This window comes from Perissodus microlepis, chromosome 20 (assembly GCF_051167445.1).
Source record: "Perissodus microlepis isolate ML-2025 ecotype Zambia chromosome 20, ASM5116744v1, whole genome shotgun sequence".
Taxonomy (NCBI): Eukaryota; Metazoa; Chordata; class Actinopteri; order Cichliformes; family Cichlidae; genus Perissodus; species Perissodus microlepis.
Window position 1 is genome coordinate 31327758 of NC_140480.1, and position 16139 is coordinate 31343896.

Genomic DNA, 16139 nt, shown 5'->3' on the forward strand with positions numbered 1-16139 from the left:
GGCTTTTAATCATTTTTTTGTTTGTTTTTGTAATCATTAAAGATGTGTTATTTGAACTGTTGTTTATCACCAAAACCCTCAAATTGCCCTGTCATTAATGCCCATGATGAGTGTACGTAAACTTCTGACCAAAACTGGATATAGAAGACAATGTTACAGTGTGAGTTATTCATAGAGTATCATTTAAACAGGATGGAAAATTCTGTAATTATACAAGAATGATGTTATGATGTTATAGTAAGATTGTCTTGAATGCAAAGGTGTTATACTTCATGACTGTAAATGCAAATATGCAACATAACTATAAAAAATACATTCAATTATTTTAAGTCATGTGTGTAAAAAGATGTGCGTGGGAAGAAAACTTCTTTTTACAGCGAAAAAACTCCCTAAACTTCCGAGCAAGCACCCACAGGACGCTGCCACGGGAATGTGAAACTCCCAGATCCTTCCACTGACCGCTATGACACACCTGCACCACGGCAAACCTCTGCCTGCCCCACTCCTGCTATACAGGTGAAAATAGAGCAATAGGACCGCTGAGCCTTTGATTTTATTTATTTTCTGCTGTGTGTTACTTGCATTTGTTTGAAAGAGTGAGTGTAAACACAAAAAAAATTTTATTTTATGTGCTGGAATATGCAGAAAATAGGTTTAAATGTTAAACAAATTTCTTCCAGTCAGAGAATGGTGCATATAATTTAATTTTTGCCTCATGCGTAAAGTTAAAAGATTAAAACTAATAAAACAAGTTTCATTTTATTTCAACACTATTCAATAACGTTTACCCCAATACTACTTGGTCACTTAAATACTACATGTTGTCTTCATATTACATAATGTTCAACAAAGTCTAGAGTCTGGTTTGACATAAGAATTGAATGGATCTACAATGACTACCGTCCTCCTATCTTTATATGGGTTGCAAGGGCATAACCCAGAAGTGATAGGGTAAGCAGCAGGGTACACCCTGGTCAGCTTACCAGCCTATCACATAGAGACAAACAACCATTAGCATTCAGGTAATTTAGAATTACCAATTAACCTACACTGTAAAATGTAATATTGTGTTTAATTAAAAATATTAAGTAGGCTGAACTCAATCTTTATCAATTTGTTATTAGAACTCAATTTAAGTAAGTTACCAATACTTTTTATGCAAAAATGCTGATCAGCTCAATTTATTTGAGTTTTCTTAACTTAGAAAAACGAAGTAAACTGGAAATGTTGCTCGTCAGTGCGGAAGGATGAAAGATGTGTTTTGAAAATGCCACGTCACTACCGTCCTCCTCCCTCACACAGATCAGTCCGTATGTTTGCGGTGCCAGCTTTTTTTTTCTGGAATATGTTGAGCAAACCTGGAGAAGCTTCAGCTCAAGAGATTATTGTTGTCATTGCTGTGGATCTTTACCTGATACACTGACTTGGTGAGTAAATGTTTACTCTTATTTAAACTGATTTTGTGGCTTCTCTTAGTTTAGCACCAGGTTTATAATATGGCTAGCTAGTTAGTGTTAGCCTAGCGTTGCTGCTGCTGCTGCTGGGCTCATGTTACTTAAAAATTAACACCACAGCCTTAAAAACCTTATAAAAATATGTGAAATGTGTGAAATTCTCTGTTGATTGTTTCAAATAAAAAAATGAGATAAGAGCCCAGACAAAAGTTTCGGGAGGTGCAACCATTAGGGGTGGGGTGTGGGGGGTATTTTCAATCGTAGCCATAACTAACTAACCTGAGTAGCAAAATACCGCAGGGGGGTTGAAAACCATACGCCAGGAGTTAGCTGTGCTCGCCCGCTCTATCGAGCCTTGACCTCCCGGTCAGCTGGTGGTCAGCTTGTTTTAGTTCAAAGGCTTTATGGTTTTTCCTATAATACCTGGTGGTGTAGTCGGTGATTTTTTGTCAGTTCAGCCTTATATATTATGTTTAACCCGAGTGACCACCCGGTCAGCTGGTGGGTAACAGGCATCTCCGAAAACATTAGAGCACTTATGCAAATATGTGATGTCTTGATGAATCGAGCAGGTATTTGAAGTTTACACAGCACCATTCTTGCATGAAAATATCTTAAAAGTTTATTTTTTGACCCAGAAAGAGTAATATTTCAAACTCCGCCACTCTGTGTTCCTCCGCCACTGCCTCGTTTGAGTTTTGGACGAAATGGATTCTGGGATATTGCATTTCGTCATTTCGAGCTGATTGGAGATCAAAACAGCCAATCAGATTTTTTTGCATCCAAGTCTGTGATTGGCTGGTTTTGTGGCACAAATATACAGAAAGAGTTGACGCAGACGGGCAGAAATGTTGAGAGCGCAAGCAACACATTGCGAGCAAGCACAAATGCAAAACCTGAGCGAGAGGGCCTGCTAGTGTGTGTGTGTGTGTGTGTGTGTGTGTGTGTGTGTGTGTGGGTAATAGCAAACACTGAAATACATCTTTTGCACGCAGCAATGAATTTTGTTCACTCAAATTTAGCTTTTCTTCGCTCAAAATAAATTTCTCCTCAAAATGCAACACTTGCACCTGCAATTTTTTTTTTTACGTGCGCTCAATTTTTTTTACGTGCGCTCAGAATAGTGGCACAAAAATAATGCCATAATGGTATGGTGCTCTGGGGTTCAAATAGTGGGTTCGCACGCACTTGGAAAGGTCACGTGAACTGCATTATGTTTGTTTGTGTTTTTTTTGTTACTGTGAAACACTTTAGGCTGTCTGGAAGTGGCCATAAATTTGTGTATACATATATGTATTGTAGGAATACAGCTGGAAATAAGCTGAGGAAAAATGAGTGTTTTGGGGAAAGAAATGATAAAGGGATGACTATTATGCCTAGTGGGAGGGGCAATGGGATATAAAGGGAGGCCGTCAGGGCCTACCTGGGCTTTCTGTGAGATGTTACAGTGAGGGTAACTTGAAGACTGGCTCAGCTGCTTGTGTTTTGTATATAGATGTTTGTTTTGTTTTGAATTAAGTTAGTTGTTTATTTTCTTTGTAAATAATCTTTTGTGCACCTGGGATGCCGGCAGAATAAACTATCCACACTGAACGCTTCCTGACTACGCCTGCATTTCTTCAGGACCCCGCGACAAAAGTTTCTTCAACTGTAATGAGTTTTAAGGTCACAAGCCTGTATATATGTAGACGGTCTCACGAGGAACGGTGTCCAGCATTAAAACAGCATTCACCAAATCAAACATGCAGATCATCAAAAATAAGATTTCCATACTGGATTGATCTGGGTCTAGGGTAACAATAATCTTGGTCCAGGATTATTGTTAACTCTTGGTCAAAGACAAATGAAGAGGAGAGGGGGAAGGGGGTAAATGGATTGATTCATACGTAGCACTTTTCTTCTCTCCCAGAGCACTCAAAGCACTTTATACATGTATACCTCTTTCATTCACACCCATTCATCCAAGCACTTTCTTCTATACTTAAGGGCTTACTAGCTACTAATCACAGAAATTCATACTCAAATGTATGCATGGAGAGCAACTTGGGGTTAGTATATTGCCCAAGTTGCATGGAGACTAGAGCAGCAAGGGATCAATCCACCAACCTTCCGATCAGGTTGTATGTGGCGAAGAGACTCCTGTCAGATGACACACAGGTGTATCTGTTAGAAGTGATTTCAACATATAAAAGAGGCATACAGGTTGAATATGCAAAACAGTGAGGAAAGGAGGACAATTAATTACACAAAATAATGTTTCTCTCTTGCACAGTGTCATCACTTAATCAATCACTCAATCAATGAATAAATAGTTATTGTATTTATTTATTAGTTTGTAATCAGTGTCACCAAGAAACCATAAAAACACGACAGTTTCTTAGTATAAAGCCGACATCTATACAAGGTTAAGTTCAAAACCATTGCCTAACAGGGAAATCCTCAGTGTAGGACCAATAGTGAAACCAGTTCCTAGAACTTGTGCTTCTAGACCCCTGGCACCAATTCCAACTCCTGTATCTACTGCCAGGCCGACTTTAGCTTTCAATGGACCAGCAGAGGCTGAAGCACTGGCTACTTCTGCTCTGGCAAAAGCTCGTGCACTGAGAGAAGATAGAGAAGCTCCGGCTCCTGCACTGGCATTTGGACCTTTGGCTTCCGCGTCAAAAACGCTCCATTCAGCACGAGCGTAGCCCACTCCTGCAGCAGCATACACTCCTGCCTTTGGAACACGCTTTCCAGGTTTGTCCTCAAATCCATCTGCAAATGCATCTGCTCCTGCGTAGGTACCAGCAGCAAAAGCTTTACCGGGCCGATCAAAGGTGTCGATCATCCCCACTAACCCAGCCAAATCAGTAGTAATTTCTCCACCTGCTTGCAGAACTGCATGTTCTGCAAATAAAGAGAAAAGAGAAAGGTGTCGATCACCTCCAGTCTGCCAAATAACCCAACTGATAGAGGCGAGGCTGCCGGACACTGGCAGCACTGTGTTTATGTTATGCTAACCATAGCTGTGTAGCTAGCCACCACATAGCACATCATTATATACCACCTAGCCCAACTTCAGTAACCCTACATACGTCACTGCGGTTTAGTTTTCTGTCTTCATTTATGCTGGAAGTGATAGCAGAGCTGTACGTTTTCATTTTTGCTGTGGCGGTTAAGTGGCCAGATTTTTGGCTTCACGACCCTCCTTCGCGGTTTGTGCAAGTCGAAGCTCAGTTTGCTCTTTGGGGTGTTTCAGCCGATGACACAAAATACCATCATGTGGTGGCCTTGCTGGATCTGCTGTCCACCTGCCGTGTGATGACCCTACTCCGGGATACCCCCACCCAAGGTAAATACACCGCTCTGAAGGCACTGCTGCGGCGCTACTCCCTCTCTGATGCAGAGCGGGCCGAGAAACTCCTCTCTCTCTCAGGCCTGGGTGATGGTACCGCTCTCGAGTTCATGGAGAGCATGCTGTCCTTGCCAGGAATGGATAACGGCGGATTCCTCTTCACTCACCTCTTCCTTCGACAGTTGCTGGCTCCAATGCCAGCTGGCCTTGCCAACTTCCTGCTGCTGGCCGCGAAGGATTACCACTCACTCGTAGAAGAACCGGATCACATTCTCCCGGCTACTTGGAGCTTCGGCATCCGATGGCATCTCCCGCGTCCCCACCAAATCTCCCGGGGGCCACCGACTCATTGATTGGTTGTTCCCTTGGGTGGGGGGATCCCGGATGAGGGTCATCACACGACGAGTGAACAGCGGATCCAGCAAGGCCACCACATGATGGTACTTCGTGTCATCGGTTGTTGTTATTCAGCCTGGTTCTATGTGCCCCTTTTTTAACTTTGAGACCCCGCCCCTTCAAACATCTTTGCATGGCCCTGCGCCTGTCTAACCTAACCCCACTAACTCCATGTCTTTGGACTGTGGGAGGAAACTGGAGTACCCAGTGAGAACCCACACAAATGCTAGGTAAACATGAAAACTCCACACAGAAAGACCCCGTTGGTGGAGTCGAACTCACGACCTTCTTGCTGTGAGGCAACAGTGCCACTGTGCTAACCCATATTAATATTAATTAAATAATAATAATAATAATAAAAAAATAAGTACTCTAGTAGGTTATTTACTTAAGTATTTCATTGAAGTACTATTCTTGTATGGGTATAATTAATGTAATTATACCTTGTACACGTTATACGTTAACTTGTACTCCTCTGAAACAGCTTCTGTACTTTGTGTTTTCTTCTTGTGTCTCTCCTGTCCTATTTTCTCTCTTCTCTTCCTCCTCACCCTCAACCTTATCACTATTTTAGTTTTAAAAGATATTCTCAAAATGCTGTTGCACTGCCACATTACATTACTTACCCTCAACATCCATATCTGAAAAAAAGAGAAATTTCATTAGCTTAAATATTTTATTTTCAAAATTACAAAAGCTTGTCAGATTCATGCTTTGCCTGATTTAACTTCAAACAATCCCAACAAATTTATATGTAAATACGGTCAGGTCCATATATATATTATGGCAGTCCTGGCGTTCCATACATATATATATATATATATATATATATATATATATATATATATATATATATCCACTCTGACACAAATTTAGTTTTCTTACCTGTTTACTGAAACATATTGCAAATATAGTTGGACAGGGACAGAATGTGAAGACTCTCAAGGTTTAGTAGTTTCAGCTCCTTAACATGTGCAACCCTCCTTTTAAAGGGACTAAAAGAAATTGGACAATTGACTAAAAGGCTATTTCAGGGGCAGTGTGGGCATTATGTCATTATCAGTTAAGCAAATAAAAAGCCTGGAGTTCATTTGAGTTATGGTGCTTCCATTTGGAAGATTTTGCTGTGAACAGGCAACATGTGGTCATGCAGGTGAAACTAGCCATCTTTAAGATGTGAAAACAGAACAAACCCATTCGAGATACTGCTACAGTAGTAGGAGTGGCAAAATCTACAGTTTGGTTCATCCTAAGAAAGAAAGAAAACACTGATGAACTCAGGAATGCAAAAAGACCTGGACGTCCACCGTAGCTAACGCTGGTGGATGATCGCAGAATCATGGTGAAGAGAAATGAAAACAACAGTCTTCAGGAGGTAGGTGTATTGATAGTCATGTCTTCCATAAAGAGAAGACTCTATGAAAGTAAATGCAGAGGTTTCACTGCAAAGTGCAAGCTACTTATAAGCCTCAAGAACAGAAATGCTAGATTGGACTCTGCTAGAAAACACCAAGCAGATAAAAAGGCCAGCACAGTTCTTGAAAAATATTATTTGAACAAATGAAACCAACATCAATCTCTACCAGAATGATGGCAAGAAAAAAGTATAGAGAACGCATGAAACAGCTGAAGAGCGGAACATACCACATTATCAGTAAATCAGTGGAGGCAGTGTGATGGCTTGCTCGTGCATGGCTGCCAGTGAAACTGGGACACTTGTGTTTATTGATGATGTGACACAGGACAGAAACAGCTGAATGAACTCTGAGGTGTCCAGAAACATACTGTCTGCTCAAATACAGCAGTCAAATTATTAGGGTGGCATTTCATAATATAGCTGAACAATGACCCAAAACATACAGCCAAAGTAAGCCAGGACTTTATTAAAGCAAAGAAGTTGAGTATTCTTGATTGGCCGAGTCAGTAACCTGATCTTAATGCAAATGAGAATACATTTACCTTGTTGAAGTGTTAAGTTTGGACAGACAGTCCCACAAGCAAACAGTAACTGAAAGCTGCTGCAGTAAAAACCTGCTAGAGCATGAAAAAGGGGGAAACCCAGCATGTGGTGATTTCCATGAGCTCAAGACTTCAGGCTGTCATTGCAGCAAAGGGATTTCAAGCAAGTATTTAAATGAACACTATATTTTCAGTTATTTAATTTGTCCAATTACTTTTAAACCCCCAAAATTAAGGGAGTGTGTTAAAAATGCTTTAGTTCATCTAATTGTTAAGCAATCTTTTCAATCAACCCACTGAATTAAAGCTGAAAGTCTGCACTTTAACTTCATCTGAGTTGTTTCATTTAAATTCATTGTGGTAATGCACAGAAAAGTTGTCTCTGTCTAGATATTTATGGACCTAACTGTACATGTCAGCCACCTAGCTAAATCATTTTTGGCATAGAAGGAGCCTGGAATGTGCTTTATAACATCCTGGGTCACCAGCAACTTTTCCTTTTGTAACTAAGCCAAAAAAAAAAAAAGTGGTGGACAGTTAACATCACCAATCACACTGCCAGCACAAAAAAGAAACCCTTTTCAATGAGACATTTCTAGTTAGTTGTATCCATTGAAGTTTTCTTCATATATTGTTGCACAGTTTAAAGTCCTACATTGGAGCCTGTCAGTTACTCAAGCCCGTTTCCATTATAATGAGTCTCTTTGCCTCATTGCCACCATAGGCCTGTATTTAACGTACACATGTATGACCTGAAAACATCGCAACTTTTTAAAATCATTTGCAAAAATAACCACACCTATAATTGCTATTGTGGTCAAAAACTATATTGCCTGGTTTAGTAAATCTGTCTTTAAATTATATTTCAACAAATACATAAAATGCTTTATATACAGTATATAAAAAAAGAGATCAATGTAGCTTTAAAAAAATTAGACTGACAGATTGAGAATTACTCTTTTAGATGATGCTTGCTTACCTTTAACTTTCAGGTGTTTTACTCTGAAAGAAAATGCCAAAAGCTGGTTAAACTGGTGTAGGAAATTAAATATTCAGTTAAATATTAAATAATTAATTCATAAATTTTTTACAGGCATTTTTAAGTAATAAAAAGCTTTATTATTCTGGGCTCTTCATTATTCATGCAACAATTCAGTCAACATGATGTACTAAAACCTAACACACTATTAAATATCTATTGTAACATTAATGCCACGATCTGCAATGGCACATTTTCTGGGGAAAGGAGGAGAAACCAAATGCAGACACTTGAGGCTTGAGTGAGGTTGAACAGAAAGCGAGCCAATTATTGAGGCTGGTATGTTAACATAAAAGGAAAAACATGAAACCGAGACCAGACTTATGGACTAAACTGGGAAAACGAAAGAAAAACTAAAACACAAAGCACAGTCAAACTGGGATGAGGGAACTGGACCACAAAACGAGAGACCCAGAGAACCTGACAAAGGACAGACACAATATAAGCACACAACCACAAAATCAAATTAAAACAGGAAATATTAAGGCACAGGCTAAGTCACACAACAACGGAGGAGACACACATGGCGGACTCGGTAGAACATACACAAAACAAAATACTGACAGGGGAGACTCGGAGTAATAACATGAGGGGAATATATAAACCGACAGAGTTTACATATTGTATTTTTTAGACAGAGGGAGACAGGCATAACTTAGGAGACATAAGCAGAGGACATGAAAGATTCATACAGGAAATGGGGAATGAGACATCAACAAGAAAACACAGATCATAAGACTAACTACACTTAAAATCTAACCAGGACTGAACTCCATACTAACTGTAAACACTAGATCTTAAAAATTTACCCCAAACAGCAAAAAGAAATAAAAAATACAAAAAAAACAAAAAAAAAACACTCAAAATGCTTGGTCAACATCTCAGCACCCTGACAATTAATGCATACACCAAAATCCCATATTTAAATAATCCCATGTTTACTTACTTCAATTACTTGAATTTGCTTGGGTTATAAGAAATGCTCCTATGGTGTGTCCACTGTGGCTAAGAGGAATAATGATCAGAAGGACCAAATAAGGACTGAAAGCTAGCTAGAAGATGTGAAACAAATAATAAGACACCCAACAGGAAAAGGGTGTGTCAGTAATTTGAGCTAGTGGCAGTTAGAAGGCTTTCAGTTAAATTTTGAGACACAAACCTATCAAAGAGAAAGCAAGAAAAGGAAATTAGTACAGTAGGTGAGAATTAACAACGTTGTGCAGCTGAAGGTGTTTTTTACTCCATGTTTAGCAGTCGTCTTTTTATTTAAATAGTTTGAATTGGTTTAGTAGATGGAAGGTACAGTTTGTTTGTTTTTTGTGATCAATACATTTTTATTAATAAATTTACAAAACAGCTTTGTCCTTATTAAAGTTTCATAGCACTCAAATAAATAGTGAAATAGAGTAAAGCTCTGTGACAAGATGTATCCAGTCGTAAAGTCTGATGTCACTAGCCGTGTCTGGACCTAAACTCCGCTGCAGGTCCATATATCAAACGATCACTATGGCATTACTGAGAGTTGAAAACTGTCTAAAGTCTTTCATCTTTAATAAAATGATCAGCGTTCTGCTCTACCAGGTGTAACAATTGAGTTTAACATCCAGGCATCCATGAAAACAGAATTTATGACATTTAACGGAGTTAGAAGTTAGCAGGAAGTTAGCTCGCTAGCTTCTATCTAAATACAATATAGCATGTCCTGACTGCGGGGTTTTGGAAACAAATTAAAACGTACAGCTCTGTTATCACTTCCAACATAAATGACAGAAAGCGAAACAGCAGTGACGTTTGTAGGGCTACTGAAGTTTGGCTAGCTGGTATTTAATGATGTGCTACATGACCGCTAGCGACACAGCTATGTTAGCATAATATAAACAAGCTAACTTTTTTTCCACTTGATAAAAGTTAACGTGAGTGTTCTCGGTGGTCAGGAACAAATGTAATCGCATGGCAGGATGCTGTAAAAGGACCAAACTTCAGCCAGGAGAACAACTGAGATAATCCATCCACAATACGAGGTTAGTCATTCATATACTGCTGCATGGGCTGGGCTGTAGTTACATCCTAAGGTTTTAAAAACTGAGCTTAAATAAATGATTAGCGGTAATAAAAGCCGAGGGAGGTCAACAGTGATCACTGACTGTTTTAGGAGCTTTTTGAGATTAAATAGAAGAAAATACATAACATTAAACATGTTAACAACACAAAAGAGTAGTAATATAATGGTACTTTTTTTTGCCCCTGCTCTTTATATCTGCATCTCAGAGCCCAACTGAAACCAAGTCCACCTATATAAAAACACCCCATCAGACACACAGTATTTTCCTCAGCACTTCACAACTGCCGCAAGGTATATCGTTTTAACTTTTTATTTTTTCAGATCGCAGACACAGCGGTGGGAGGTAGTTAGCACACAATTTGGCCATGTAAAAAACATCGATTGTTTGGAACACATCAGCAGAGAGGTAGAATTCATAGCTGTTCTAAGATCTACGGATCTAAGTGGCTCCTCATCACTAGCCAATTCACCATTTTATTTAAATATCTGAATTTTCGGAATGAGGATCCAAGTGGGACACAGAGGCTGCTAGTTTTAACACACCAGAATGCAAATATAAATAAAAGCCTCACTATCCTGAGAGCCTAGCTGCAGCGACACCTTTCTTTCACACGGATTCCTGGATGTGCGTTGGAGCCGACTTTGCTACCCGCACAGAGCGTTTTGGACAGTCGGGCGCTGCTTATACAATAGAGAAAAGCAACAATACAGTGTGTTTCTCTGCTCCAAGAAATCTGAGGGCCTTTCACAAGGTAAGCATGTCTGTTATACCCAGCGCATAAATGTCTGTATGTCAGCGCTGATTATTCAAACCCTGTTTAAAATTCTCCCCAGAGCTGGCAGATATCATTCATGAGCGCAACCTGGCTTGGGCCAAAGCGAGGAAAACAGGCTACCCCAGTGATTGGCTTCTTTTCAGACAACTAAGAAACAAATGTACTTCCTCTATTAAGAAAGCTAAAACAGAATATTATCTGTCTGTCACCACTGAGAACCTAAATAATCCACAGAAGTTCTGGAAAATCATTAAGTCTCTTTCAGTGAGTAAAAGCTCCCACGCTCTACCCACCTATGTTTTTAAGGATTCTGTTCCTGTTTATGATAGGAAGGAGATTATGAATTGCTTTAACAAGCACTTTATATCTTCTGGCTCTTTGTTTGACTCTCTGAACCCAGTCTCTGTAAAATCTGGCACAAACCTTCCGGTGTACACTGGTCAGCCATTTAACTTTGTTCCTTTCTCTGTGCAGGAGGTCTGTAAAGCTCTTAAACTGTTAGATCCTAGAAAATCTCCAGGGCCAGACTTACTAGATCCTTACTCCTTGAAACTGGCAGCTGATTTTGTGGCAGAGCCTCTCACAACACTTTTCAACCTCACACTGGATATGAATAAAATTCCCTCAGTATGGAAATCAGCTTTTCTTATTCCACTATTAAAAGGGGGCGACCCAGCAGTGTTAACTAATTACAGACCAATATCTAATCTATCTGTGCTGGCCAAAGTTCTTGAAGCTCTTGTGTGTGAGCAGTTAAAGGAGTTTTTACACACCAATGCCATTTTATCTGAATATCAATCAGGCTTTAGGAAGAATCACAGTACTATCACAGCTGCAATGAGAGTGGTAAATGACATTACTATTGCACTTGATAAAAAACAACACTGTGCATCCCTTTTTATTGATTTGTCAAAAGCATTTGACACTGTTGATCATTGTATTTTAAAACTTAGACTCTTCCAGTCAGGACTCTCTGAGAGAGCAGTGGCATGGTTCTCAAACTACCTCAGTAACAGGACTCAGTGCATTAAATCTGACGGTCTATGTTCTGACTTTGTTACAGTGCACAACGGAGTGCCACAGGGTTCTGTATTAGGTCCCCTTCTATTTATCATTTACGTAAACAATCTTAGTCTACATGTGCCAGATGCAAACTTGCACTTCTATGCTGATGATACAGTTATTTACAGCTGTGGTTCAACTCTTGTCCAAGCCATTGACTCCTTGCAGAAAGCCTTTTTTGCTGTCCAGCACTCATTACTTCAGCTTAAACTTGTTCTCAACGCAGACAAAACAAAGCTCATGCTGTTTTCCAAATCAAGGAGACGAGCCCAAACAATCCCATCAGTAACCACTCTTGAAGGTAATAAAATAGAGTTGGTTCACACCTATAAATATCTGGGAATCTTAATTGATGACTCGCTTACCTTCAAACCACATGTAGAGAATCTTGTGAAAAACCTGAAGTTAAAACTGAGATTTTATTTTCAAAATAAGTTGTGTTTCTCTTTTAATACAAAGAAGCGGCTTGTTGCTGCAACATTCTTGCCTGTGCTGGATTATGGTGATATTCTATATATGAATGCTTCTGCTCAATGTCTTTGAATGGTTGATTCTGTGTATCATGCTTCTCTGAGGTTCATCACTAACCGTAAATTTCAGACTCACCACTGTGAGTTATACTCTCAGGTAGGATGGCCTGCTTTGGTAAGTCGGAGGAACTCTCATTTATACAGTTTTATATATAAGGCGATACTTGGGTTGCTGCCTTCTTATCTATGTTCCCTGCTTGTAATGAAACATGCTGGTCGGTATTCTCTTCGTCCGCATGGTTACTTGTTACTTTCTGTTCCATTTACCCGAACTGAACTTGGTAAAAGAGCTTTTGTCCATTTAGCACCCTTGGCTTGGAACAAACTGCAGGACGAATGGAAAATGACTGAATTTATTTCATTAAGTGCTTTTAAATCTAAACTACGAATCCTTGAGGCCAAGTCCATAACATGCAACTGTTTCAATTAGATTGATTGTCATTTTAACTGATTTTTTAAATTTATTTATTTATTTATTTTTTGAATTTTATTTTATTTTATTTGTATTCTTTCACTTATTGTTGCATGTGTGTTGTTGCTGCCTGTGTTTGAGTAATTTCTGTAACTGTGAGACACCTGCTGCTGCCTATCTTGGCCAGGTCTCCCTTGAAAAAGAGGTTTTTAATCTCAATGGGATTTTCCTGGTTAAATAAAGGTTAATAAATAAATAAATAAAAAATGTGACACATATGTTGTCCGAAAACATTTCCTCTAAATTTGCAAAGTTACTGATTTAAAAAAAATATATTTTCGAATTTTTAGTTGCATGTCAAACATATGATGGCTAAATTCACAATGGTATAACCATGCTAAATAAAAGAGGCCCAAGCACCAAAGCACTCTAATGCAAGCCTCTAAACTGTATGTTGATAAGTACATGAAGTGTATCTCTACCTCTACAGCTGAAAACAGTTTGTATCCGCACTCTGAGGGTCTGCTGAATTGTTTTTATTACGACACTTGTTGACGAACTGCAGATGATGAAATCCTCTTTATTGTAGAAACTGTCTCTAAGCTATTGTTGCTCATACTTACTGAGTTCCCTAGCTACTTCCTTACTATGTTAGTAAACTTTTTGAAAAGGAAGCTGTTGTAGATTTAAAGAAACATCTTAATTGAAGCAAAAGCAAAAAATTGGAATGAATTTTATGTGACTGTTCATATTAAAGCCAACAACAAGTGAAAATCCAAAAACCGGTTCCAAGCTGTTGTATTAATGATCTCCCCCTCTCTCTCCCTCTCTCTCTGTGTGAGTGTGTGTGCCCTCACAGAAGGAAGGTCACAGCAGGAGGTTTTCTCAAACGCATTACCAATCAGTTTATTTTTTACAAGAAGTGTAGCTCATACAATGGTATAAATGTATTCTTTGCGATACTTTATAAATATGAAACTCTGAAGATTTTGAGTTCAGGCACATTGTGAAACAAGAATCTAAATATTTGTGTCACAATGATTTCTATAAAAGCATGTTGTTTATGGGGATAATGCGACAAATCTTTTGTGCGTCCTATTAATGATCAATGGTAATTGAAGAGGAAGCTTGAACCCTGGCTCAGGACATTTTCATGACAAGTGTCAGCGCAGACATGTGCTAACGAGAGAATATGTTTTATCATCATAAAGACTGTGATATGAAGCATCGTTAAAGTGTCACTTCAGTAATGTTGACTCATGTTTTTTAATAATGACTTTAAAACACTAAACACTAATTTCTGTGGTTTATTTTAAGTTTACAGAATATAACATGTGGTAAGACGATGAGTTTTACTTCTCACTGACCGTGTTATGTGTATCTATTTATCATGTATGCTACTTTGCTCTGTGGACTGTAAAATGTTTCATTGTGTTCATAAAATAAACCAGACTTTCACTGTCTGCATCTTTTACTGTTTTTCTGCTTTTGTTCACTCCAAGTTTGACAAAACTACAGATATCCAGAGTTAACTCACTAACAAATGTGGAGCAGTCTCAGCGTATTTAGCTGCTTTTTCCCTGAACACAACCAACTGAGAGAAACGCCTGTAGTCCTCACTTTGGTCATTTGAACGTTGAAGGAGATTTGTTCCATAGACACCTAATACTAGTGTTTCCTGCACTTATTCCAACACTACTATGTTCTATTTAAATCCAGATTCCTTTTATAGTTTGCAGTTTCTTTACTAACACATTTGTAGATAAGTTTATTGCTGAACGATACAGTTAGCAGTCTCACTCACTCTCTAGGTTTTTGAAGTTTTGTGTGTAAGGGTTTAGTCTATCAAACCTTACCCTTTTCTCCCCAGTATCACAACAGTATGACTCCCAAAGTACAGATCAGTAAACAACCAATGATTCTAAAGCCAGAACAGAAAGATACAGTTGGAAGATGAATGATTGCGTTTTTATGATGCGTAGTAAAACTACCCCTCTTCTTCTTCTGTGTTGTTGCTGTGTCTCTCTCTCTCTGTGTGTGTGTGTGTGTGTGTGTGAGTGTGTGCGTGCCTTTGAAGTCAAATAATACATTAGCCACACTTTAAAAAAAAACAAAAAAATCATCTGAATTTCATTTAGAACTGAAATTCTAAGTTGTAAGCAGAAATCTTATGCCCACTTTCACAATGCTGAGGTGTCAAATCCACAACCCCCAACAAATGGTTTGTTACACACGGGTGTGAAGGGCAAGCTTTACTCACACACAGTAGATTTTTAAAGTTTTTTGGGTACAGTGGTTTAGCCACAGATGCAACATCCACTTTTGATAAAGATCACTCCACCTGTTTATTTCTTAAGAAATTAAGCTCTTATTTATACACGTCTACACAATAATAGACACCGTGTGCTCTGTGACATTACAGGGAGTGCAGAATTATTAGGCAAATGAGTATTTTGTCCACATCATCCTCTGCATGCATGTAGTCTTACTCCAAGCTGTATAGGCTCGAAAGCCTACTACCAATTAAGCATATTAGGTGATGTGCATCTCTGCAATGAGAAGGGGTGTGGTCTAATGACATCAACACCCTATATCAGGTGTGCATAATTATTAGGCAACGTCCTTTCCTTTGGCAAAATGGGTCAAAAGAAGGACTTGACAGGCTCAGAAAAGTCAAAAATAGTGAGATATCTTGCTGAGGGATGCAGCAGTCTCAAAATTGCAAAGCTTCTGAAGCGTGATCATCGAACAATCAAGCGTTTCATTCAAAATGGTCAACAGGGTCGCAAGAAGCGTGTGGAAAAACCAAGGCGCCAAATAACTGCCCATGAACTGAGAAAAGTCAAGCGTGCAGCTGCCAAGATGCCACTTGCCACCAGTTTGGCCATATTTCAGAGCTGCAACATCACTGGAGTGCCCAAAAGCACAAGGTGTGCAATACTCAGAGACATGGCCAAGGTAAGAAAGGCTGAAAGACGACCACCACTGAACAAGACACACAAGCTGAAACGTCAAGACTGGGCCAAGAAATATCTCAAGACTGGTTTTTCTAAGGTTTTATGGACTGATGAAATGAGAGTGAGTCTTGATGGGCCAGATGGATGGGCCCGTG

General features: G+C 39.1%; 1 protein-coding gene across 2 annotated transcripts; it reads right to left on the reverse strand.

The window, feature by feature from the left end:
* Positions 1 to 3759: 3759 nt before the first annotated feature.
* LOC146364921 (uncharacterized) lies at positions 3760 to 9266 on the reverse strand. 2 transcript variants are annotated; one of them, XM_084918349.1, is made up of 4 exons: positions 9132 to 9266; positions 8126 to 8148; positions 5814 to 5828; positions 3760 to 4343 (listed from the first exon to the last, which is right to left on the reverse strand). In XM_084918349.1, exons 3-4 carry the CDS (start codon positions 5824 to 5826, stop codon positions 3850 to 3852), a joined length of 507 nt encoding a protein of 168 aa, XP_084774475.1. In that variant the 5' UTR covers positions 5827 to 5828; positions 8126 to 8148; positions 9132 to 9266; the 3' UTR covers positions 3760 to 3849. The 2 variants fall into 2 exon arrangements, with proteins under 2 accessions (XP_084774475.1, XP_084774474.1); XM_084918348.1 differs by lacking the exons at positions 8126 to 8148; positions 9132 to 9266 and having other exon boundaries at positions 5814 to 5976.
* Between the last annotated feature and the right edge of the window lie 6873 nt (positions 9267 to 16139).

Excerpts from the sequence above, each read along its gene's own strand:
- LOC146364921 (XM_084918348.1), bottom strand. The coding sequence starts at position 5,898 with ATGAATCTGACAAGCTTTTGTAATTTTGAAAATAAAATATTTAAGCTA. Across the intron at positions 4,344-5,813 it reads TTCAGATATGGATGTTGAGG|AACATGCAGTTCTGCAAGCA; the intron begins GTAAGTAATGTA and ends CTTTATTTGCAG.